A 25,770-nucleotide genomic window follows, 5' to 3' on the forward strand; every position below is an offset into this window, starting at 1 on the left:
TTTATCAATCAAAATTTCCTCACTCCATCCTTTTGCTGACTTTTTTTTTTTTCCCCACTCCTTTTCTACTTACTCTAGAAGCTTCTACTGTCAGACTTCAGCAGCAATGTAGGATCCAGTTCCCTCTGATGGGTACAGGATGCTGCTGCAGATCCCCAAGGACAAAGAAGCATGGGTGTCCAGTGCATAGTTGCCACACTAAGCTAAAGCACCCTCAAAACTTCCTTGATGTTCCTTTAGTCATGTGTTGTTATCAAGACTGGAGGCATCAATAGCTTTCTCTTAAGACTGGCAGCACAGAGCAATGCCCTGTTATGCAAATCTCGGTGTTCTCTTGGTTAAAACTTTGGAACTCTTATAAAATTGAGCCTAATATACCTCCTTCACTTAACTTTGAAAACTATTGTTGTTAAAAGCATTGGATTCTAGTAGCAAATCTAGCTTTCAAGACTAATGATTAATGGCAGTCATTCATCAGCACCAAAATGTGTGCAAATAATTCCTGATAGGATAACATTCCCCAAGCAAAATTTAGAAGTTCTATGCATGCCAAAAACTCACTGGATTCTCTTTCCCCTCTGGGAAATACAAAAACCTACAGTTTTTCTTTACTTTGTTGAAACTAAGTTAGCTAGTAAGGTAAAAAGAAGGAAGTTCAACATCTTATTGTTCTTTCAATATCTGTGTAATCAGCTAGAAAATATATTGGAGTGAAAAGAAAAAGCTTTTCTTAAATTCCCCTGGGACTGTGTATAGGTTTGACTCTAACAACATGCTGAGTTCTGTAAGTACAGAAAAGTACTTACAGAAAAAGTAAGTATTCTTACTTTTTAAAAGTAAATTTTAAAAGTAAATCCTCCCTTTTAAAAAGAACATTTTGCAAAGCTGTAACAGGAAAATATATATATTTGCGGTAGACTTATGGGTATGTGGGTATGGCAGCTTGACAGTAAAAAGTCATAGATCCTGCACTAGAAAATGCCAAAATAAACTCTGCACTCTGAAGGGACACTGTAAACGTCAGCCTTTAGCACACTCAGATCTGCTACTGAACATGATACAGATATAGTGCTCTGTAATGAGCTTTGCTGCTTGGAAGAAGTGCAGTTTTGGTTATGCTCACCTGACTCCTGTTTCACAAAAGATACCTGATCTTATGCAGAAGAAGTAATGAGATTTGGGAAGAAGTTTTAATCTAAATATTCTCATGCTGAAATATTCCTAGGGTGAATAATATTTGCACAAACACTCCCAGGCAATCATTCTGACACTCAGTTACCAAAGGAATTACAATCTGCCTTGATTGAGGACAAAGAGGCAACAGACACAAACTAAAACACAGGAAGCATCATGAAACATATGAGCATCATGAAAAACATCTTTACTGTGAGGGTGATCAGTTGCTGGAACTTACCCAGGAGTCTCCTTCTTTGGAGATATTTAAAAGCTCCTGTAGGGGATCCTGTGCAGCTTGCTCTAGGTGAAGCTGCTGTAGCAGGGGCATTGGACTGGGTGACCTGCAGAGGTCCCTTCTAGCCCCAGACATCCTGTGATTCTGCCTGTAGATTCACCTTAGGTTCTTCTGGAGTAAACAGTAGTGAATGTACATTCAAGGATGCTAAGCTAGACATACCTTGCACACTTCACTTCTCAGAAAAACTTCCATGTGCATCACCCAGCAATGTGCTACAAGCAGTGTACCAAACTGGTTTTCAAGGATAACTAAGGCTGCATAGGAATCTATGAGGAAATATTTCTTGCTTGGTCTCTGAATTTTTGCAGGCACATTGTTATCAAAGAGCTAAGGGATCCGTATGATTAGACACAGGGAAGGTGTTAGCTTTGTAATGTCGATTTAAAAGGTCCACTGAGAGAACAAGAGGGGAAGCAGAATCAGCTCTCAAAACCCATGGAGGTTCCATGAGTTAGAGAAAGCATCATGGGAAGAAAGGATGAGAAATGAGTAGCTGAGCTATGATATGAAGAGGGAAACCAATCAATAGAAAAATATTGTCATAGAAGCATGCGAGAGAAGATAGGTCAATAAGACGTAGCAAAAACCACAAGAAATTGCATATTTTGTGTTAGAACCATTAAATTGTATAAAGGCTGTCCAAATGTTGGTTTCTTTGAGTAACTGTTGCAGTTGCTAGATAGCTGCTTGTCAGTGGAAGGTGCCCACCCACTAGTGACTAGGGCAGAGATATATGAGAGATGATCTCCAAATCAAATTGTCAGTCACATTTTGACCTCTCCCATACAGGGGATTATAATTTGTGCCTTCAGGGATAGAAGACCTGTAGCTATGGCAATTTTTATGACTATCATATAGTCTCATTGTGTCAACAGAGTGACAAGCAGCCAGACAAAAAGCAGAAAGAGAGGGATGGAAAGATGTTGGAGAAAAGATATTGCAAAATCTAAAATACTTTTAAACCTGTGATTTTTTTTTTTTTCCTATTAAATGGCATGATGCATTTTCAAACTAGCCTCATGGAACTGTGAAAATACTCTACTCACATCTCTTTTTTTTTCTTTAGTTGTCTTTTCAAGTGATGTGGTATCAGGAAGAAGGGAATCTTCTGCTGATCCACAGCAATATTTCAAAGTAGAAGCAGAAGCTGGGGAAGAGGAACTGTAAACTTGTTGGCCTGAGAGCTCAGTTGTCAAGCAATAAGAAACCTCTTCATGCGTCTCTGCTCAGCCTGTTGTACCCTGTCTGCCCTATGTAATGTCATTTCCCATAGAATTTAATGTTATTGAAGTTTTTTACCCAAATTAGAAAATTTAGTTTCATTGTAGTTTTAAATCTTTAAGATTTGCATTAGAGAAACATAAAGTAAAATATTTTAAGTCTCAGGATGTACTTTGTCAGCCCAGAAACTAGATTTTGCAGAGATTACTATGAGGCCAAAGCTAAGGGAAGAGATCTTGCATTTCTGTGTTGTAACAGTCGCCACTGGGCAGGCAGCTGCCAAATGTCCTGCAACTGACATTGATTCTTACTGGCTTTCATATCCCTTTCCTTTCAGAACCGATGCCCTGAGGCAGAGGAGTTTGTCTTCAGCCATTTTGTGATCTGTAATGACACCCAGGAGACGCTGAGGTTTGGCCAGGTGGATACTGATGAGAATATTTTGCTGGCTACTCTCCACAGCCACCAGTACAGCTGGCGCTCGCACAAGTCCCCACAGGTATGTCAGAAACAGCCCTTCCAGGGCAGCATTTGCTAAAGCTGATGGTGGCTTTATGCAATGATTGTTTCGTTTTCTCTGTGGTCTCAACTATCTCTAAAGCTCCAGTTCCTTCAGGAGTCACACACTGGAGCTGCAACACAGAGAAAAGGTAAACAAAGTGTGAGAAAAGCCAGAAGTCTTTAAAAGTTACTCAAGGGTAGAATTGGATGTGCACTTTTTGTAAAACAAAGCAGTTGTGTGAAGCTTCTGAAAAGAGGAAAGACAGCTTGCCAGGTTTCTATAACTAAGTGATCCGTGTTTTCTGAGATGTACATTAGAGGTTTGGGGAATTTTTTTAACCAATTGTTTTTACCAGAAGCATCTGTTCACTGAAAAGGTTTGCAGAACAGGGTCAAACTGGACAAAGATCTCAACTTAGTGTTTGCCTTAAAAAGATTTGAAATTGTCAGAAACACCCCACTTACATAGTTTAAATAATGCAGTTGTTAGGTTATTGGATTTTTTGTTTAAAGGATAAACACTGAAACTGAAATTAAATACTTTTAAACTATCATTGGGAAGTGTTTCAATATAACTGTAGAATCATTTAAGTTGGAAAGACCTTTAAAATCATTGAGTGATTTTAAACCAGTACTGCCAAGTCTGCCACTAGACCATGTCCCTAAGTGCCACATCCACACATCTTTTAAAGACTTTCAGGGATGGTGACTCAGCCATTCCCTGGGCAGCCTGTTCCGATGCTTGACAACCCTTACCATGAGGCAACTTTTCCTAATATCCAATGTAAACCTTCCTGGCACAATTTGAGGCCATTTCCTCTTGTCCTATTACTTGTTACTTGGGAGAGGAGACCAACACTTGGGTGGTGGTGAAAAACAGACTTCTCATCTTAATTCAAGACAGGACAAGAACTTAAATCTAATTTTAAAAGTGTTTATGAAACAGCAAACCCATTCCTTCTCTTTTCTTAGTATATCCCCAGCTCCTGCTGAGTAGGAAACTACAAACCTGTGCCACCCCATTTGCTGAGCAGTAGTCCTGCCCTGAAAATTACTAAAATTTCTACAGATCTGAGGAGGAATGTAGTGAATGGGAGTTCCTAACTCCTCTGGAGCCCTAGGAAATACCAGTCTTAGCATGTGAGAAAGAAGGCAAATTTTGAATGGTAATTCTAAACAGGAGTTGTGCCCACTTTCACTGCTGACAAGTTTCAAGTTACACTGGAAGGCAGAGATGGCAAATTTACTGTTGTTTTCATTCACATGTCAGCTGATGGATATGCAAAACTACTGAATTTTACATGAATGTGGTAATCTGTGCAGAGCAAAATCTGCCAGAGTAAACAATTGCAGTTGACACTGAAGTCAGGGCATAAGTTAAGAGGAAGCCAAGCTAATAAAGGACCATCTTAGCCCAGCAACAGAGGAGCTGTTGTAAAAAGTGTGTGCTGGTGTAATAGTGACAGAGAGTGGCTTTTGGAGACTTTGAGACTCTGGAATACTGTATGTCCCTTTCCATGTTTTAAAAAAAGATATGTTTTCTCACAAAATGCCTGTGATACCCCATCCCATGGGCGAGCAAACCAAGTGGTGACTGCGCTCTGTGCAGCTGGGCATGTGTCAGGGTGTGAGACAGGATCCCCACTCATCACAGGATTACAGGTGTTGTAATTCCCTTTGGTTGTGTGAGGAAGAAAGAAAGCTAACTAAGTGTAACCTATATTTCATAACCAATTATCACTTGCATTTGTAGAAACCATCCAAAATTACATTTAAACCTTTTCATAAATACATGGAAGAAGAAAGAAATATTTAAAGCAATGTAAATAATACCAGAACTAAGTAAGGCTTTCCTCATAAAAATTTGTTACTTCCATTTTCTGGTTACTTACATAAAATTACTCAGTTGTGAGAATCTTCATTTTAGATAGATCTACTGAAGGTGTAGTTCTAAGTATGGTGTTGTAATGAATAGTAGTGTAGAAATAATTATTCAGTAATGGTGCAAAAAGGAAAGAGTTTTAAAATTTAAGATTATCTCAAGCAAGGGAAAAGTCAAAGAGTTAAAATGACATCTTATTACTGATACTTTCTCTTAGTTGCAAATGAACTGCTAAAAACCACCATCAGAATATATGGCAATAGACATCCAGCACCTGGAAAACTTCCACTGTGCTTTCAGTCACAGGCTTGAGCACTGCAAAACGTTTTCATGACTGCTATGTAAGTTTCTTACTAAATGAAAAGCAAAAGTGCAGGATGAGAGGCGGAAAAGTCCATCAGAAAACCAAATCACACATAAGGGAGTGGGTGAGGTGACAGTAGGAGCTTCAGATTAATTTTTCAGATATTCATTCTTCAGCTAACAGTTGGTGATGTCAAAGGGTTTCCCCATTCTGTTTTGCTCTGATCAGATTTAGATTCACTGAAAAATTGGGCTGATAAAAAGTCAGCAGTGTCGTGATGGATTCCCACATCCCAGGAGATGGCAAAGCTAACAGCTGACTCCTGACTCAGCCACACTGCTGGCCAGCAGGCTCTTCTAGTAGGGAGGTTATACTTCCCTTGTCCCAACCTTTGGAATAATTTCAAGATGATTTTTGCTCTCTTAACATTTTTGAACAGCCATGTCTTGCCGGGAAATTTAGAGACAAAAAAACAGCACTGAGGTAATTTCACGGAAACTATATGGGAACACAGGCTTTCTATGCACAGTTGAGATAGAAACAAATTTCCTTTACAAAAGTCTTGTAAAGAGAGAACCTTGGCATTCCCCTGTAAGCCTATTCATTTGGTTATTGCCAATACAAGTCATTGTAAATACAGCATTCAGAATGGCAGTTCATCTAACCAGTACAAGCCTTAGTCATTTTAAATCATGCAAAACAAATTTGTTTAAATATTATTACAAATGTTGTCATGTACATCTTTTTAATGATTAATACAAATCCTTGAAATGAAAACAACAACTCAGTCAAGGCATCAGGTTGTCCCTGTTATACTATGGCACTTTTCTAATTGTTTCCATGCAAAACTATCTAGCAGCTTGTTATCCAAAGGTCAGAATAATGCCCAAGCAAGGACAAACCCTCTGAGTGTCATATTCATGGAATGCTAGATGACTTCATAGTTATGAAATTATTTCATTTCTCATGATAATTCCTGACTTGCCAAGTTAGTGAATTTTAAGAACTCTGAGAGCAGATTGTAAGATAAATGTGAAATAATCCATACTTCTGGAGTCAGGGACTTCCCTCCAGGCATTAGTTCATACTTGACTTACTTGACTTACTCTTGGGGATAAAATGAGTTAGGACAAGGTCTTAGATACCACATTCTCTTACTGGGAAAGAAAACCAACTTGCACAACTTTGGCTGGCTCATGTTTCTTGTTACACAGGCACTAAGAAGCAGCGGTTGCCATGAAATACTTTATTTAACCTCTGCAAAATGTTTTTTTAGTATGGCAAGGCAGTTCAGTTAAATGAAAATAAATAGTTTTAAAAGGATTGTATTTCTTTTACATTCACATCAATAAAATACTCCATTTTTCTTTTGCTAATTAAGCATAGAGATGCAGTAATTGTCCTTCTAAATTATCTAACACAATTAAATATATATACACCTAAAATACTTTTTTTAGCTGATAGTTTTATAATGTTTTATTTACATTTAGAATTACTTTTATTGTTAATGAAACTATAGGCTAAAATTAAAATAATTTCAACTATTTTATGTTGCGAAAACAGCTATCCACACCAAGGATTTGGATTTATCAGCTCTTGATGGTGTCCCTCCAACTGTTTGGCTTAACTTAAAGCTCCTTGCTTCCTTCATTTTTTCTCTGCCCAGATCCTTTACATTTCAGGGAACCTAACCTTTCCCTTTTAACTTTCACTCTGATTCCTGCAAGTCTCGCTAGTTTGGCTAATATTTCAGTAATAAGCCTGAGGTCCGATGCTCACTCTTCTTCGTGACTCCATCCCTCTCATTTTCCGCAGATTTCATGAGGTTTTGGCCCCCCCCTTAAGGATAAGACACCCCCAACTATATAGTCCCTTTCCCAGTTGGGGTAGGTCCAAAACTGATGGTATTTGAGGCTTTATGCAATTCTATGTAAAGCTGCCAGATTTTGTGAGTTCCTTTTGCAGATTTTAATGAAAGTTAGAGGTCTGTTAGATATCATTAAAAGGGAAGAGAAGATACATCATTCCTGTGCTCTACAGACAACACTGGCTCCTACGTTATTATTGGATCCAGTCTGCACTCCTTATCTTGATCTTCACATTGTTTTGTGGGATGGGCCCCAGTTACATCAAAAGTCATGTTTGTCTCCAAGACAGCTGTGTTTTTTAGATGAACTGGAGCATATGATACATAGGGTGAAACTCTGAAGTTAGAAGAGATCAGATCTTCCTAGTAGTTTACTCAGAGTTAAGGAATTCTGTCTTGCAAGACAGTAGGCAATTGTAGGGTCTCACTGGGGATCACAGCAAATGTAAAAACCAGATATCCATGTGAGAGTCCCCTGAATGTATTCTGCAGAGTTTGTTTGCTTATGAACAGACAACAGAAATTGTCTATAACGTGCTAGTTATTACTAGTTGTTTTCCCCACACTCAAACTTGAGCAGAGTCCTCTGAGGAAGCACAGACTGAGGGATTTAAATTTATTTGTGTGCTTTCGAGCAAAACATAATGTTGCATAGTAGAAGTTTTTAGAAGTAGCAGCTCTCAAACCTTTCTGCAGTCTCTTTCCAGGGTTACAGTAACAGTTACCCATTTTTATCATCTTTAACTTGAAACAGCAGATATACTGGATAAAAATCAGTTCCTGTGTTGAACTGCGCAATGACTTCAATGAGAATGTAGTTATAAATAAAAGGTATTTCTTTCTTATCAAAGTAAGTAAATATGCCTGAAACTCTGTCATTTTATTGCTACTTAAATAGAATTTGAGGGAATATATATCTATCACTTTTCTGATCATACACTTACAAAGTCTTGAGTAGATATTCGTACTGGTTAGTATGTTATTAATACTTTCACTGGAACACACTTAGAATTTTTCTGATTTCAAATAGTGTGTCTGTGAACACAAATTCTAAATTTTATGAACTTGCTTTTTAAAGGTTACTGTAGTTTTACAAGTAGTAAATTTGCTATTTAAGAATCTCCTTCGCATTCTCCTACCAAGAAAAAGACTGAAGCCAAATTTTGATTCATGTTGCAGCAGGATCACAGTTCGTTGTTATTTACTTCCAAATTGCAGTTCTTTCAGATACTGGGCTATATAATGTGTAACATTGTATGCACTGCTCTATGGGTTCAAACTTAGAAACTGTAACTTATATATTAGTTGTTATTTTGAGTATTTTCCCATTTTACTTTTCAAGAATATTACAGGTTCTCTGAACAATCTCTTGTACTTTACATATTCCTCCCCAGGTCATTAGAGAAAACATCAGGCAAAAAAAAGTTACATGTTATTTTCTGCTGTTCAAATTATGAGAAGAGTGCTATTGCTTTTTGGGGAGTCCTGCATTCTAAATCAATGGTTATACTATGTAGTTGAATTTCTAGATAATATCTGGGGCAGATAAGGATTAATATTATCCATGAACACTCATAATTTGGTTACTGTTCCTTAGCCAAAAGACTTTTCTGCAGGGTGAGTTTGTATCTATGAGGTTCAGGTCTGCTTTGCAGGTAATGCTGAGGTTCACAACGTCTCCAGGAGCCCTCAGGGTCAGAGTTTATCTGCCAAGTGTGACCTTTTGTCTACTAGCCAGCTTGGGGATGATGAAAATTCCCTTTTTCCATGCTCTGTACTGGATTTCTGTCCTACAAGGGCCGATGGCATAGAACTGGCCAGATCTCCCAGGTCACATGAGAAAATGAAGCCAAAGTGACGTTCAAGCTGTTTTGGTGGCCACTGCCACCAAATAAGTATTTAATTCACTATTTTTCCAAATTTTGGGTGGTTTTATTGTTGTAAATCCTAATCCTAGTCAAGAGCTACCTTGTATTGTGAAAACACAGTAAAAAATACAAATCAAGCTTCTCCTTTAATTTTTCAATTAAAATTTCTTTAGCTTCAAGTCTTAGAATTCAGCTCCCATCTCCAGAGCTACATTTCCTCCATGCCGCTGCATTGTCACAGCTTTTATTTTACTATCATCTATATTTTAAAATAACAACTGCTTCCACACCATTAACTAGGTCTTTACTTGATTCTTCGCAAACTCTCAGATTTCATAGCAATTACCCTCGTTCCCTTCGAAAGAACATTTTCTAGTTTCACTTAGAAGACAAATACAATCTAAAGAACTGTGGTGAAACCAAGTTAAATCTGGTGAATCTGCAAGCAGAGTAAAAATCAAATTTGCATCACTGAGCATTTTGAGGGCTCAAGCTTTAAATTACTTGTACAGTTGGAAATTGATGCCTTTTCTGAACAGGCTAAATTCTCAGTCTCACTTTTAATCCCCCATTTTAGTCCTCATTCTTTGTCATATGACACACAAGTTTATTTACTCAGATCATATCCTTCACTCACACATCTAGCTGAAAACCTAAGTAAATTTTGAGAAGCACATAGAAACATTCTGTGAAGAGGCATGATAAAGGTATTCTTTATTTTAAAGATAAAGCTTTTCTAGCTATTTGCTCCAGTAAGAGCTGCTTCATCTTAATCTGCTTCCCTTGAAGTAATTTCTATTCCTCTCAAAGCAGAAACCTATAATGGCTAAGAATTGCAAATCCAAGCCCCAGCCAAGTCTAGTCAAAATAAAACTTTCTGGGTTATCTGCTGGTATATTTCCCTGACAGAAAATGCAGAAATCAAATATTTACATGAATGACTGCCTATCTTCATGTATACAATAGATAGTCTGTTTCAATTCTCTCTAAGCAGCAAATTTTTGCTTATCACTGGATTGTATTTCTTAGAATGCTTTGAAGTCCATTTTTTTGTACCTTAATGCAGTGACTTCTCTTTTCTCCTAATATATGTCCCATACCTAGCTATATTTGTTGAACTTTTTTTGAACAGACTGCCTAATAAATTCTTAGAATTAGCATAAAATTTGATAAATGGAAGAGTTAGCAGCAGTTATTGCAAATCTCTAGTATCAAGTCACTTTGATAACTGTTTGGTCAGAGCAGGGTGCAAATAACACCAAGGTTTTGGGTTAAATCCCTGTAGGGGCCATTCATTTAAGAGCTTGACTTGATGATCCTTGTGAATTTCCTTCCTGTTGGAAAATTCTGTGAATCTGTAAATCTGTTTGCTGCTAAAGTCATGCTAATATCTGATTACTAGTTCCCTAAAATTACTGCCATTTTTATTTCCTGCCATATATCTCTGCATCACTTAGTGTCATTTGCTGATTATTTCTAGCCATCTTTTCCAGAAATCTCACATTTAAATAACCTAATCACCCATCTTTTTTGTTTTCATGGAATACAGTTTCTTGGCTCAAAAGTAGACTTATACAGCACCTAATTCTTATAATGTTAGGTCATTAATACAAATATATTAGATATCTTTAAAGTAAATTATGAAGGCTGTATCTTTCACATTTACCAGTATGCAAATTGTATGTTTGTAAAATAAGAAAACGTCAATATATGGTAATAGCTCTTCTTTATTTTTGTTTCTGAGCCTTGAAGTTAAGTGCAGACTAATCTGTACACAGAAAATTAGTAAGGCAGCATTTGGGAGCTGATGACTGCTCAGGGAAAGCTGACAGCATGTTCCTTGAGAACATTCAGCTCGTGAGCAAAGCTGTTTATACAGGGTGGGAGACATCCTAATGTTGTAGCTACATGTAATTACTAATCGTCAATTATGGCATTAACGTGACATCTATCTTCGGAGCACACAGTATTTTGTGGGCCTGCTAGCTGAGACTGACCGCTTAAGTACCTTCTCTCATTATTTGGCTGTCATTTCCAGCTACCATTCTCTCCAAAGTAAACAGTGTTCTTGTTTCTACTAATTTTCATATGTGATGAGATTTATTCCCAGCTGCCTCTGTAAGAAACTGAACAGATTCCAGCCACTGCAGTTGGATTTTTTGTTGCTTTCTTTTTCCTTTTCTTTAACCAATACTTCAGAATCAAAGTGACATGTTTGTTTATGAGTTTGACTATCCTAGTGTACAGCCTCCCTCAACATAACCTTGAATATAAATCCAGATGCCTGTCCTTGCACACACGGGCACGTATCAGCTTTTGTGCTTCCAGCATAAAACTCATTTGAATCTGAATGCAACAGTCATCACTCTTGCAAATTCAAAAGCCACCCACTGAATGGATGTTATTGTTCTGTGTCTAACTTGTGCTGAGGATACCACAAATTGCAAACAGGCTACTGAATTGTAGTATCTTTGAAAGTTATTGCTGTGGTTGTTTCTTAAAACAACGAAGGAAACCCCAACATCCAGCCCTTCACTAAATCCAACTGACCAGACCCATGGTGAATGTTATCTCTTTCTGGAAACAAATCGTGGAAGAACACAGTATTTACAAGTTTCAGTTTTTGCTAGTGTAAATAATCAATCTTTGGGCCTGATCCTGTTCTCAATTACTTAAATTAATTAATGACAGATGTCCAAAATCAGAGTGAAATTCAACCCTCAAGAGAGAATTCCCACAAGGCCTTCATATGACTGTTTTAAAGAACTTAAGTGATGCTTAGGCTCTGTGCTGGCCCTCTGCAAAGAATAAATTTTACCCAGAATGCTTATTGCTTTGATCCCTTATATATAACTCACATCCTTAAGTTTGCACAGCCACAAAAGATCTATACAGAGCTAAATAGCCAGATCTTCAGCTGGTGTAAATTTATGTAACTTCATTGACCTACATGGAACAGTACCAATTTTCACTACTCTGGCTTAAAGAATCTCCATGGGACAGAGGTAAGTGCGTATGGTGGGTAAATGGATGAAAGGCTCTTCAAATGATGAAAGACTATATTGCTCTGGAAGTGATTTAAGTTAAACGGGAAAAAAGCCACTCCTTTTCCGGAATAAATCACATAGGGAGTATAATTACGCAGTTAAATTTCTTCTCATGCAGTCAAGCTTGAACTTACCACCACATTTGTGTAAGAAATGAAATGTTTCCCATCTCTCAGCAATATACCACATTCTGCTTTTAACAGACACATATATGCAAGCTATACAAGTCCTTCTTTATTTTCAAAGGGAAGGGTATTTATTATTTTCTGTCTTATTCTGAAGGCAAAAAATCTGGCATGGACCTGTGTTCCACATCACCTTGCTGGACTTCTAGAACAACTTCAAAGGCAGTGGAGAAAATCTCTTATTTCCTGTTTTATGCTCTCTAGTCTACTTGCCCTTTTTTTTTTTTTTTCTTTTGGTGAACAGTTGTGTGTCTAGATGTTAAATATACTGTTAAAGGATGTAATTTATAGAAATGCATGATCCAGAGCCATTTTATGGTATTGTTGCTTCTTCTGATTGTGTCTGAAATCACAGAATTACAGACTGAATGGCTCATTCGGACAACTGGTGTGCTTAGCATTGCTGAGATTTCAGACCAAGAGTATTTCTCTGTCATGGGAATTTATATCCTACTGCAAGGCACTTTTTTTCCCCTGGTTATGTATTGAAGCAGTAATTTCTTTCTTTCCAGCTGTTACACATCTGTATTGAAGGCTGGGGAAACTGGCGGTGGTCTGAGCCATTCAGTGTGGACAATACAGGAACCTTTATTCGCACCATTCAGTACAAGGGCCGGACAGCATCGCTTATTATCAAGGTTCAGCAGCTCAGTGGAGTGCAGAAGCAAGTAAGGATTTGATCCAGTTAGGAAAAAATAACATCAGTAATTTAAACTGTCACCTTTTCATTAATTAGTCACTTTGTTATTTATTCTCTCCTACTGGGATCTGCAAAAAACAAGTATAGCAGTCTTTTGGGGCTATTTTGAGGAATTCTTACAACTTTTTTCTTCACTTTGGTGTTGATCTTAGCATTTAAAAGCTCAGTTACCAGCATGTATTTTATATGCTCCAGTAAACATCCCTTCGCCTGGTTCATAAGTTCTGACAGTGCTAAGTTGCACAATCTCTTACATGTTTTAAGCTCTCAAGAAACAGATATTTCTCTTAATTTTTTTTTAAGAAACTGTTCATAATATATTCTGGGTCGTAATTCAGACCTATACATTTTTTAAAGTGAAAGAATTACCAAATTAACATTTGAAAATGAGCTGCTGTTCAATAACTTTCCTTTTACTATTTTTGTAAAGAGATGTTTAATAACACTGCAGCCGTTCTGCCTGCATTGGCAGAAGCCAGAGCATGTGGTGGACAGAACATGGTCAGCTCATGGATGTGGCAGAGCTGTACTGCTCAGCAACAGCACAGCTGAGCAGACAGAAGCAGTGCCTGGTGTCACTGAAAGCCCTGCTGAGATTTCACATGGTGGGCTGTAGCTGTGATGTGTGCCCTCATGCATAAAGAAATTCTGATGGTTGTACAGGGGTACACATGGAATCGTGTTCCCTGCTATGGCTTGGAAAAAGTCAGATGCATCTCTACAATAAACAATTCATGCATGATGGACAGCAACAAAGTCAAGTCTAATTTGGTCATTTTCTAGGTGTGTGCACTTAAATACAGAAACACATTACAGTCATTAATTGAAATTATAAGCTTTAAAACAGCAGACATACTGTGAAAGGTCTGGATCATTGGCTTGGGATGGGAATGTGAGGTATCAGTAGAAGCCTTTTTGAAGTGCATCCCTGTGACTGCTCAGAAATGTCTCAACATTCAGAGACAATCACAGACCAAACCAGAACTGTCAGTCATGGGCAGTACTGCTGAGTTCAGTGGTAAGGAAAGTGTATATGTTCCATGTTTCTTTCAAGTGTGGATACTGCCTTAGCCATATTTCAAGCATTTTAATGCCTAGATTTCTATGAAATTGGACATACATTTGGCCAATAAAAATAATGTTTTACCAGTCACTGCCTTCAGCGTACTTGAGAAAACCTAAAGCAGGAAGATTATTCTTCTACAGGTTTTCACTCTCTAATTCAATTTTGACCTTTTTTTTTCTGTTTCACAGTTGTTTATGTAAGAGCTGTATTTTTTGTGTGTTTTAGATCCTAATCTGTGGAAGACAGACAGTCTGTAGTTACCTTTCTGAAAGTATTGAACTGAAAGTGGTTCAGCATTACATTAGTCAAGATGGACAGGCTGTTGTTAAAGAACACATCAACTGCCTTGCAGCCAAGCAGAAATTGCCTTCGTATATCCTAGAAAACAATGAGCTCACTGAGCTGAGCGTGAAATCTACAGGAGATGAAGACTGGTCCCAAGACGTATGTCTAAGTTCTAAACACACAGAACACAGCACTGTCATTCAGGTATGACTAGAAATGAGTATGTGGAATAAAGCATTAAAAACGTCTGAGAGAGCTGAGTACTTCGAATTTAGACTTCTGTCTGATATAACGTAATAGTGGATGTTATCATCCTGGAATAATGCTAGTGTAATGCTGATCTTTCTACAAACAGGTACCATCTTCAAAGAGTTCAATTACATATGTGTGGTGCACAATTTTGACTTTGGAGCCAAATTCACATGTGCAACAGCGATTAGTAAGTGCATTTAATGTCTCTGAAATCTAAATGTTTATGCCTTATATATCATATAATGAATTAAGGTCAGAATGACCTACTGTAAAGATCTATCAATAGTTTGTTTCAACAGTTGTAATACTGAAATAAGATTGGCTTTAAATTGGTGTGTTTTTTACTTTTTGTAGATTGTTTTCAGCCCTCTTTTCATTGTAAGGAGCCATCTTCCAGACCCTATTATCATACATATAGAGAAAAGAAGCCTGGGACTGAATGAAACACAAATGATCCCAGGGAAAGGACAAGAGAAAGCACTGCAAAATATAGAACCTGATCTTACACACCACCTGACTTTTCAAGCCAGGTAAAATACTCATTTTCCTTGAAAATAGTTCATTTATATGGAAAAGAAAGAATAATTTACACTTCAACTACTTCTACATTTTTCCAAAAGTATGCCATGCCCAGAGGGGATATGGCAGAACAAGCATATTTAGCTGAAATTATATCAGAGGTGACACTAAATTTGGTACAACTATCCCAAGCGCACTTGCATTTGTTTAATTAAGCAGTCCATGTTCTTGTGTTTTAAAAAATAAATTCCTGAATGATCTTGAAATTGTTTTTTGAGAATACAGAAGAGCTTTTCGAGTCATTACAGTGTCATAATAAGCCTATGCATGTCAGTAAATTCTCAGGAACTTGTTGGACTTTGTAACTTGATTCATCAATTACCATGAAAGTGTTCCTGCTGCAGAGTACACTTGGGAAGCCTCATTAGAGATAATGCTAATGCTAATGCTTGATCTTGTGTAAGTGACTGAGTTTGTTTTCAATGGCAGGGAAGAAGATGATCCATCAGAATGTGCAGTCCCTATCTCAACCACTCTGATTAAACAGATAGCGACTAAATCCCATCCGGGTGGCAACGTCAGCCAAGTGCTCTCCGAGTTCTATGGCATTGCTAGTCCTCCCCAGCCTGCATGGCCTTATAATAGGAAGGATTCAGACAGGTAACTCCTTGCTAAACCTTCTTCATGACTGATGCATTGCCCTTCCAAATAAACTGAAATCACATTCTGGAAGACTATATGTGATGAACACTGAATGTATTTTCAGCAATTACATAATTCCTGCATGTAAACTACAGAATCTGTATCAGATAGGGAAAAAAATTAGGTCAGCCTCAGGGCTGCCCTTGTTTACACTAAGAATGCATCAAGTATGGATTTTTTAAAAATAAAGCCTTTTTTTGTGAATGCACTTTCTTTACTGCAGCTCTAGAGGCTGTTGTTTATTCAGCTGCTGTTTGTTTCAGCAGAGAAACAAGGAGTTGCTGTAGAAGTAGTTGTTGGGGAAAGAAAAAGGGAATGTGATTTGATGACTACAAAAGTCACAGGTTTAGCTCTGATGGACAGTGGTAACTCTGTTAAGGTATGTATTAATTGACTAAATTTAGGTTGAGCTTGTGGAGTTAAAAATATGCCTTTATAGCCAACACATATCTAGATCTTACAGCACCTCAGTGTGTTCCAGAATGATAAGGTAAGAAGAGAAGTTTTTCTATTTCACCACCAGAAAAGCCTTGCAAATTTCTGAAAAAGACATCTTAGCATTTGCAATCTTGAATTTGTTATTCCTTTGACTTTATGCTTTTGCTTGTTTGTTTTTGCCAGCAATGAACAGCTCTCCCAATGGGATAGTCCAATGCGGGTAAAGCTGTCAGTGTGGAAACCGTGTGTTAAAACTCTGCTGATTGAACTCCTGCCCTGGGCATTGCTTATCAATCAGTCCAAGTGGGACCTCTGGCTGTTTGAAGGAGAGAAGATTCTTCTTCAAGTACCTAGCGGGAAAGTAATTATACCTCCCAACTTCGAGGTAACTTTGCCTTTCACATTAGCAGGCACAGTTCTGCTAAGCACACTGATTCTGAAGAATGCTTATTACTCCAGATGATTCCCACTTTCCAGTCACTGTGTCTGTCTGTTAGTCATATTTGAGGACTAGCAGTAACAATAGGAATTCACCACACTGACTGAGTCACCGAGTGAATAGCACAACATACTTGGTAGCAATGTTTGAAAAACAACATCCTAAAGATGGATAGTTGAAAATTATCTGCAAGACACTGTAGGCAGAAGGTTTTCATTCCATCAGCAGCATTCTCCCCTTCCTCTTAGTTCTGCCAAAGAATCTGCAACATGGGTGTAAGGTAGCAGCCTTTGAAAACTGCTATAAAGGCCAAGTAAAGATTTTGGCCCCTGCTGTGCCAACCTGTCACTTGGGAAATTGTTGACCACAGTAGCAAAATTGACAGCCTGAAAGGAGTGTTTTGTTTGAGAGTGCTTTATGTTATGTTATTTCATAGCTTTTAGTGTTACCAGGAAAAGCTGATAATGACACAGAATGATTACAATAGAGGAAGATTTTTTTAAAACGCCTGCCTTCAGTGTAATAGATGTTCCCACATATCTTGGCCATGCACATTCTTTTTTTTATTATAACTCAAATATTCTTTAGTTTCAAAATAATTGAGGTGATTTGACACATCAGCTTCTTAATTCCAGTTGAACAATCTGATACTTCCTGTTTATTCTGTCATCCCCCCCCATGTCTGTTAATAAACAAAAGGTCTGCCTAGTAGCACATCTCATTGTAGACTACAGCCTTGATCCCTTGTGAGGATCAGTTCCTTACCCACCTTGCAGTTTCATCTAACCTTGTACCACATAGCAAGAATCAGAGGGAGAAAGGCAGGAAATTAAATTCACTGCCTAATGGAAAATGCCTTTAGAACTGTAATAGAAATGTATCAAGTTGTGAACAACTATAATCAATAATTTTTTCACTTACAGGAAGCTTTCCAGGTTGGAATATACTGGGCAAACACTAATACTGTGCACAAATCGGTGGCAATTAAACTGGTTCATAATGTGACTTCCCCAAAATGGAAGGATGCCGATAATGGGGAAGTAGTAACATTGGATGAAGAAGGTTTTGTTGAAGCTGAAATTAAACTTGGTGCTTTTCCAGGTCATCAAAAGGTTAGAAGAAAATTATAATGATTTGTAACTTTATCATGTAAAAACAAAGTCATATAGCAGATAAAACAATCAAATGTATGCAGTGTGAAAGCTTCTCCCTAATTATGTTAATATATGTCCAACATAAAGAGAGTGTAAACAATGTATGAAATACAGTTTAAAGAATTAGATTGCCAAAAACATACTGTGCAACCCATAAAGATAATACAGTATCTCCTGGAAAAAGAAATACTGAATTCTCAGTGTTGTTTGGATAACATTGACAGACGCAACTTCAAAAGCACGTGATGTGGCTCCAGTTACAAAGTGCATGAGAGTAGAGAGGATTTCTTTGATTAGAAAGAAAACAGCAATTCTGTTGGTACATTTCACTACCTTTTGTGTGACTTCATCACAATTTTCATTATCTTACAGTTGTGTGAATTCTGCATTTCTTCCATGGTTCGACAAGGTATACAAATTCTACAGATAGAAGATAAGACAACAATAATCAATGATACATCATATCAAATTTATTATAGGCCACAGCTTTTTATTTCCAAACTTCACTCAGGAGAAGAGGTAAAGCACTGTAGATACTGTTTTTGTTTGTCATCTGTGGAAAATGGTTGTTTACATCTGTATCTGTATTTAGATGAGCTGCATATAGCAGAGCTTGGAACAGAAATCTTTAGACATAATAATCATAAAGTAATTTATAACATTTAGAATACGGAATACTGGGTAAATTCAACTCCAGTAATTAACTGTGTTCAGAAAACTGTGCAAGCAGCAAATTCTTGCACATTGCAGAATTAGTTCTGCCTGTTCTCCATCTGTTCAGGCACTAATGGCCATTTCTGTAAAATAGGCAGCGTAATCCGTAGTAGCTGTTGAAAATGTTCTCAGAATTTTTACTGAGTTTGCGTGTAAAAGAGGTATATTGGCCTGGCAGGCTGAAAATATTTTGTTATCCTTTTGGGAAGATTCCAGTTATCTGAGCAAAGCTGCAGAACTAGATACATGCCCAAAGTTTATGTATTTCATAAACTCCATCAAATTGTGAATATCAGTTTTCCAATAATATCACAGAACATTTAAGGACTAGGTTGCAGGAACCAAAATTTATGCATGGTAAATATATTTTAATCAACCATTTATACATATTTATTGAGGATTACATTTATAGTAAAATATGTGGAAAGAATTCTCAGGGTCAAACTTACTAGAAGAGCTGGCAGATCAACAAATTTTTAAAGTTCCTGTTTCTGTATTGTTTTCCTTCTGCTTTAGTTTTCTTCATGTCATTATCTACAGTGGTGCATCACACATTTTGTGGCAGTCTTATGGGATGGGGAATTGGGAGAATGTTGAGGTTAAAATCTATTCTTAATTTTGTAACTCTAAATGGATTTTGTTCACACAGTTGCGTTACAGGAATGTAACTTGATTTTGGTAGAGCTGTTGTGGTGCTGAGAGACGGCTGTAGATCACAGAGTTACAGAATCTCTAAACCCCCTACAGAAGGGGTTGGGTTGAAAGTGACCTGAAAGACCATCTAGTTCCAAACCCCTCAGCATGGTCAGAGACATATTTCACGAGACCCAGTTGCTCAGGAACCCCAGATAGCTGTGCTGCAAACCTATACATGAAGACACAATTTGGCCTGTAATGCAATGCAGCCTTCAGTTAGTTGTGGTCATTGGCCACTTCAGAACTTTTTGCACAAAATCAACATGAAAAAACCTCCTTTTAGGAGCCAGGATGCCGTGCTACCACCACTTTTTTTGTTTGCAGGACTTGCACTCACCCGACAGTACGGTGTTCAGCGTCGGTCCGGCCGGCTCCGGTGAGGCGCTGAGCGCCGTGCCCTGCTGGGACCTGCTGGCAGAGCCGGGTCCCTCGGCGGCTGGGGCGTCTCTCGGGGACAGGCGCCTGGTGCTGAGCTTCAGCGCCGGGAGCCGCGAGCTGTGGAGCCTCCCGGCCGTGCTCAGCGCCGAGCTGGCGAGGCAGAGCGTGGCGGTGCCCACGGGCGCGTGTACTGAAAGTGGATTCTGCACCAGGTACTGTGCGCTGGGCACTCAATACAAAAATTTAGGTTTTGTTTATAAAAGGTAGACATATATTTTTGTAAGCATAATAAGAGGATAAAGAAGAAAAGACAGAAGAGATGAAACTATTTTGAGATTACATCAATGAAAGATTTCAAGTTCTAAAGCTTGAACTGTGCAGTTGTGCGTTCTGCTTACAAACTTATGGAACCAGCTAGTTAAAAATAGCAGTCCAGTGACTTGTCAGATGAGCAGTTTCATTTCTTTAACCTGATATCTGAATCTATTCATGCTGCTATGAACAAAAAACAATCTGCTGAAATTAGAGAAGCTTCATCAGTATATATTACCAGAGATGTGATCTGCCTCTTGCCTGAAGGGCTTGATATTATTCAAACTCTCATACAGTTCCTCTGCAGCACCCAAGAGGTGTCATTCTGGATACTAAAGATTCTCATACAGACTTCAGATTTAAAAAAAAATGAATGGAAACAATAAGGGAAGGATTCCTTATCATTCCACCACAGGCATAGGGAATCTCATGTTCCTAATCAGATTTTCAGACTTCGGATTTTTTTTTTAAATCACCGTGAGGTTAAGGGTTTTTAGCAGCAGCCAATAAATTTGCACAAGAGAAAGAAAAAGAATTTATGTTTATGCATGAAGATATTTTATGTAGTTAATAAGTAGAACTAAATTCATTTAATCTCGTTTTGGAAACTGATGTAGTGATGATCCATAACATTAACATTTAAAAGAGCAATAGCATTGTGGATCCTTCCAGGGGAGCAGTCAGATAGATTTATATATTTGTTCAAATATCTTTCATGTGTTCCAGAGAAGTATCCATGCAAATTCTTCTGGAAAATTTTAAAGATTTAAGTTGAAAATTTGGGCCTACAATCCCATGTTTTTAATTTAATATAAATCTCTGCTGGCTAGGGCTCTCATCTTGTAGGCACACATGTTCAATTTAACTCATGAGTACTCTCCATGAAGCAATTTCTTCTCTCATGTTTTTTAGGCTATTTTCACATGCTCTTCTGTTGAAGATGTGTATTTGCCTAAATGTAGATAAATATCTATGGACTTGGAATTTGTTCATAAAGAATCTTACAGATCCTAGTTTTAAATGTTTTTAGTTGTTCAGGATAATAATATGTAAAGGTTGCATCCAAAACAGACACAATCCAATATATCTGCTTCTGTTTTAGAGCTATAGCACTGACTTATCAAGAGCATCTTGGCGTGACGTACCTAACACTTTCAGAAGATCCTAGTCCTCGTATAATTATCCACAATAGGTGCTCCATTCCATTGCTTGTAAAAGAGAATTTCAAAGGTAGGTACTATGCAATAATTAGAAACAATGCACTGTTGTAGTGTAACTTACAAGACTCTATCTCCAGTCCAAAATTGAGTTCAGTGTGTGTTTTGGTTATAGCAAGAACTTGATGCTCTCATGAAGGTCTGTCTCAAAGTGAGAGACTCTGGAAGCTGTTGGAGCTAATTGTGAGGTCAGGAGTATGAACTTAAATATTTGTCTCTGGACTTTTGAGTCTCCCTGGTTCCAGCTGTCAAGGTGACTCAGCTGTAGGAAGTCCATAGGCAGTGAAGTTTTGTTGACATCAATTCAATCCCATGGAACATTTTTATTTCCTCAGATTTGAAAATGCAACAGAAAACATATTGTCAAAAGTCTGGTTACAATAAGTTAATGTAATGACCAGCAGAACATTATTTGTGTAAAACTTTATCAAATAGAAAAAGGAAAAAACCCAAACATACAATATTTTAATCAATAGAAATTCTAACTAAAGCAATGTTTTTCTTCATTAGGAATATTTCAGACAGAAACTTTCTCATTTGTACAAGCATAGATGAGTTTTGATTTCATACAGGTTTTAGAAAGCACTGATCTTGTATATTTTATAAAATTTCAGATACACCAAAGTTTGAAGTTTACTGTAGAAAGATTCCAGCTGAATGTTCGGTTCATCATGAGCTTTACCATCAAATCTCCAGCTATCCAGATTGCAAAACAAGAGATGTATTGCCCAGTATTCTCCTGAAAGTGGTGTCATCTGATGAATTAGTAAATGAATGGAGTGATGTTGTGGACATCAACAACCAAGGCACACAAGTAAATCATTATAAACTGCTTCCTAGTTCACACCATAAATGGTTGTCTTTCTGACCTGCACAGTGCATTGTTCCTCTGCAATGAGTGTATCCTTTCTGTCGGTTTAAGGGGTTTTATTTAACTCCTGGGAACTCTCCGGCCTAAGTAAGCCCCTTCCTGTGAAAGTTTTAGAACACAGGATATCTTCTTTACTGTCTCTTTTTAAAAAACACTAGATTGAAAATAGAGGCTTTATAACACTGATTTTTTTTCCCACTTTTTAATCAATCTGGTGTTGTCTGGAAAAAGCAGTCTTGAAAATTTCTGGGCTCTGTAAGCAAAGAATGCCGCAGGATGCAAGAAAATGTGGTGACTTCATTATCATGGGATTTTTGTCTTTATATCTTGTAGGAATCCTCACAGTCATTCTCCCTCTGTGTCTTTACAGAAGCTGCTCATATCTTTCTGAAACAAAACAACCCCTCCCTTTTCTTTCCTTCTGTTATTTTTCTCTGGGTCTTGAGGTAAATGAAAGCTTCCTTGACTGGAGTAATTCTTTTTCATGGGAATTTTTTCCATCTTTGAAGTCATTAGTTTACATGGAATCAACATAAACTGCTTGGCTCTTTGAAAGAAATACTAGTTTCAGATGTTTTCCCTGGGCACCAATCACAAAATGCTCTTGATTATTGAGTGTTATGTTATATAGCAAGTAGTTCAGTTCCATTCAGCAAGCCAGTCAAGCAATGCAAGGTTTCAAATTTCAGTCATTAATGTTATGCCAGACCAGGGTTCTTTATAAGTATCTGGCTCCTAGAAGGAATTAGATGCTAAGACAACATTTGGGGATCATTGTCTACTTGAACAGCTCTCCAAAAAAAAGTATAGCTTTCTGTTATTGAAGTTTTAGGATGTACATGTTGAAAATTTTCCCAGGATTTCTAAGTCTGTCTTTCTCTTAGAAAACTATGAATATAAGTGAATAAGGAATATACTAATAGTGTCACATACAATTCAGTTCAGGTTGTGAAATAACTGGGATTTGAAGGATTTGTATTTCTTCTATGTAGTCACAGATAGGTATTTCTTTTTCTATTAGTAAGTAAATTTTAAACTACTTAAAACTAATATCTTAATAAATATTGAAGTATTTAACATCAGAATCATCTGAAATTGGAATTAAAAATGACCAATCTTCAAGATCAATGGAGCTTCATTTAGAATAATTAGAGTTTCGAAAATTCTGTAAATGTCCTTTTTTCTCCAGTTTCATGTAGGATTGTGAATCTCTTCCAGACATGCAAAGGATTAAAACAGACACGTCAGAAGTAGAAATTCTCTTACATGTAATGATCAGAAGAATAAGAAATTTGATTAATGAAATTTAATTATCTGTACAAAGTTATTATGAATAGCCTAATAAGAATCAGTGCTAATCCTACTAAACTTCCAATTGTTTTTGCTTCTGGTGACTTCTTAACAGCAGTAAAGATTCATCAGGACAATTAGCTGTTTATTTTACCTGTGCTAGCCCAATATCTTTGTGTTATTTCTCAAGTTTGCATTCCTTTATATTATAGCTTCTGTCATTGCAATCTAGTAAATAATTGTTTTGATAGTAACCTTCCAAGAAAAGAGAAGCCAGCTTGCTCTAACAAGGACTGCTCTGAATTTTTCCAAACCTTTAAAAGATCTTGATTTTTTATGATCTGGAGAAACACAAAACTTTGAAATATTGCAGAATTAACTTCCAAAAGCAGTACATCATTTATTTAAGTGGGATATTTCTAAAGATAACTTGTCCAGAATGAAAGTTTGTACACCTGTAAGCAAGACACAAATCTGTTGTCAAATTCCCATTTTTCTTGCCTTTTTAGATGTTTTATGCTTTCTAATAGATTTTTGCCCTTTCCTCGTGGCAGCACCTTGCCTGTGAAGCTGTTCTCACAAACCAGTTTAAATGGCTTAATAATGTGTTCAGTCTTGAGCTGATATTGTGAGTTTTCATGGATCCAAAATGTTACTTACTTTCCAGTCTTCATGTGTTTTACAGCATGCTATCACCAATTCATCTACCCAGCTCTAAGCTAGGGTATAGCAACATAACGTTAGTTTAGGGTTTGTTTTCTAGAGGAGAAAGTGGGATTTTTTAGAGCTCCAGGAAAATGCCTTTCTTCTTAATTCAGAATCACAAACTAAAATTTCCTATTTATTTTTCTCATATAAACTCCACCCTCCTCAGCACATTTTGCTTTTTTTCTGGCGAAGTTTCTTATTAAAATGTATTCAGTTATGCAGTTGAATGATAGGATGCAAATTTCATTTCCCTGTATAATTGAAATACTTAAAGTATCAGAGCAGTTATTTTCTGAATTATTGAAATCTGACTTTTTTCCTGAATAGTATCCTGATTTGAATAAAAGTTCTCAGCCAAAAGGCATTGATTGCATTAATTTAATTTATTACAATAGAATAGTGATTTCAGTTACATTCCATGTGTTTTTAACCCTCTCCTCTAGATTGTGTTCTTAACTGGGTTTGGCTGTGTTTATGTGGACATCACCCATCACTGTGGAACATTAGTCATAACCTTGGCCCCAGAAGGAAAAGCAGGACCCATTGGTATCAACCTCAACAGGTACATAAAGCACATAAAAGATGATTAAAAGCATTGCCGAGAGCTCAGTCAGCTTTCTAAGTGTTAACTGACTTAGAAACTTTGGCTTAACTGTTTGTTTTGGTTAATACTGCTGCATGCTCTGTAGCATATGTTTAGACCATATGGCTTTGTATATCATAGTTAAAAAGGACAATCTAACATCAAAAGTCATGTCACTATAGGGTAAACATTAGGATACTGGTACAAAAAGAGGACCTGAGTTGTTAATTTTAAAAAAAGACATTTTCCATAATAATTAATTTTGAGTGTGTTCATTTTAAAATGTATTTAGCAAGGTCCTGCCATCTGTAATCTTACAAGCTCCTGAAGATTTAATATGCAAGAGCTGTAGAAGTAGCTTTACAGTTAGTGATTAATCATACTTGATTATAACACACTTCTTTAGACTATTTCTCCACTTCCATAATACACCACAATCTGGTCCTCAGCTTCATTCAAGTGCAATTAAAATACTACTTATTTCTAAGCTGCAGAATACTTGGCTTCCAGAAATCCTGTTACAATTAGAGTGGAATTTGTTGTACTGTTTTTATTTGCATTGTAATTAAGCAACTGGTCATCAGCAGTACCTACTAGTCCATTTGCTAGTTAAACTTGGCAATGGGCAGTTTCCATTGCAGGGAGGGGCCCTCAATGCCATCAGTATCAAAATACTGCAGTGGAGGGCACTCATTGCATGCAATGTGAAATGATTATCCATAATAGTAACCTTCAGTGAAACATCTGAGGCTGTACATGAATCGTCAGAAAACTGTGTTTTAATATCTCTCTGTAGCAAATGTAATGGGAATTACTGTGTAGATAGAGATGTTCCTGTCCAAACTATCCTGTTGATTGCTAAAAAAGACAGACCACCCTGGTATAGATATATACTGTCCCAGTTCTTAGAAGATATCCTGGGTGGTACTCACTGTGGTGATTAAGGTTGCCAAATCCCAGTAATGTTAGCAGGACTTATACAATGAGTTTCCCACGTATTACAGAGAATGTCTCTCTTGACAGTTCTTTGAGCAAGCAAGATGCCAGGTGAATTCAAATGACAGGAAGTAATAAAACTTCTTTTCCCGCCTGTCTAG

At 37.3% G+C, this 25,770-nt stretch overlaps 1 protein-coding gene across 10 annotated transcripts in view; it reads left to right on the forward strand.

Annotated features, from left to right (window-relative positions):
* Window positions 1-25,770, forward strand: part of VPS13B (vacuolar protein sorting 13 homolog B) — a 422,306-nt gene that overhangs the window by 372,414 nt on the left and 24,122 nt on the right. For 9 of the 10 annotated variants that reach the window (XM_015617450.2, XM_015617453.2, XM_015617455.2 and 6 more), the window contains 13 exons: window positions 3,033-3,194; window positions 12,862-13,017; window positions 14,341-14,604; window positions 14,756-14,839; window positions 15,007-15,182; window positions 15,661-15,831; window positions 16,495-16,696; window positions 17,674-17,862; window positions 18,277-18,423; window positions 19,639-19,904; window positions 21,107-21,234; window positions 21,836-22,035; window positions 24,534-24,652. In XM_015617450.2, the coding sequence (XP_015472936.1) occupies window positions 3,033-3,194; window positions 12,862-13,017; window positions 14,341-14,604; window positions 14,756-14,839; window positions 15,007-15,182; window positions 15,661-15,831; window positions 16,495-16,696; window positions 17,674-17,862; window positions 18,277-18,423; window positions 19,639-19,904; window positions 21,107-21,234; window positions 21,836-22,035; window positions 24,534-24,652 (2,264 nt within the window). Of the gene's footprint in view, window positions 1-3,032; window positions 3,195-12,861; window positions 13,018-14,340; window positions 14,605-14,755; window positions 14,840-15,006; window positions 15,183-15,660; window positions 15,832-16,494; window positions 16,697-17,673; window positions 17,863-18,276; window positions 18,424-19,638; window positions 19,905-21,106; window positions 21,235-21,835; window positions 22,036-24,533; window positions 24,653-25,696; window positions 25,769-25,770 lie in introns of those variants that run through there. The other variant, XM_033512358.1, reaches the window with a different exon arrangement.

The sequence above is a fragment of the Parus major genome, chromosome 2 (assembly GCF_001522545.3).
Source record: "Parus major isolate Abel chromosome 2, Parus_major1.1, whole genome shotgun sequence".
NCBI classification, from domain to species: Eukaryota; Metazoa; Chordata; class Aves; order Passeriformes; family Paridae; genus Parus; species Parus major.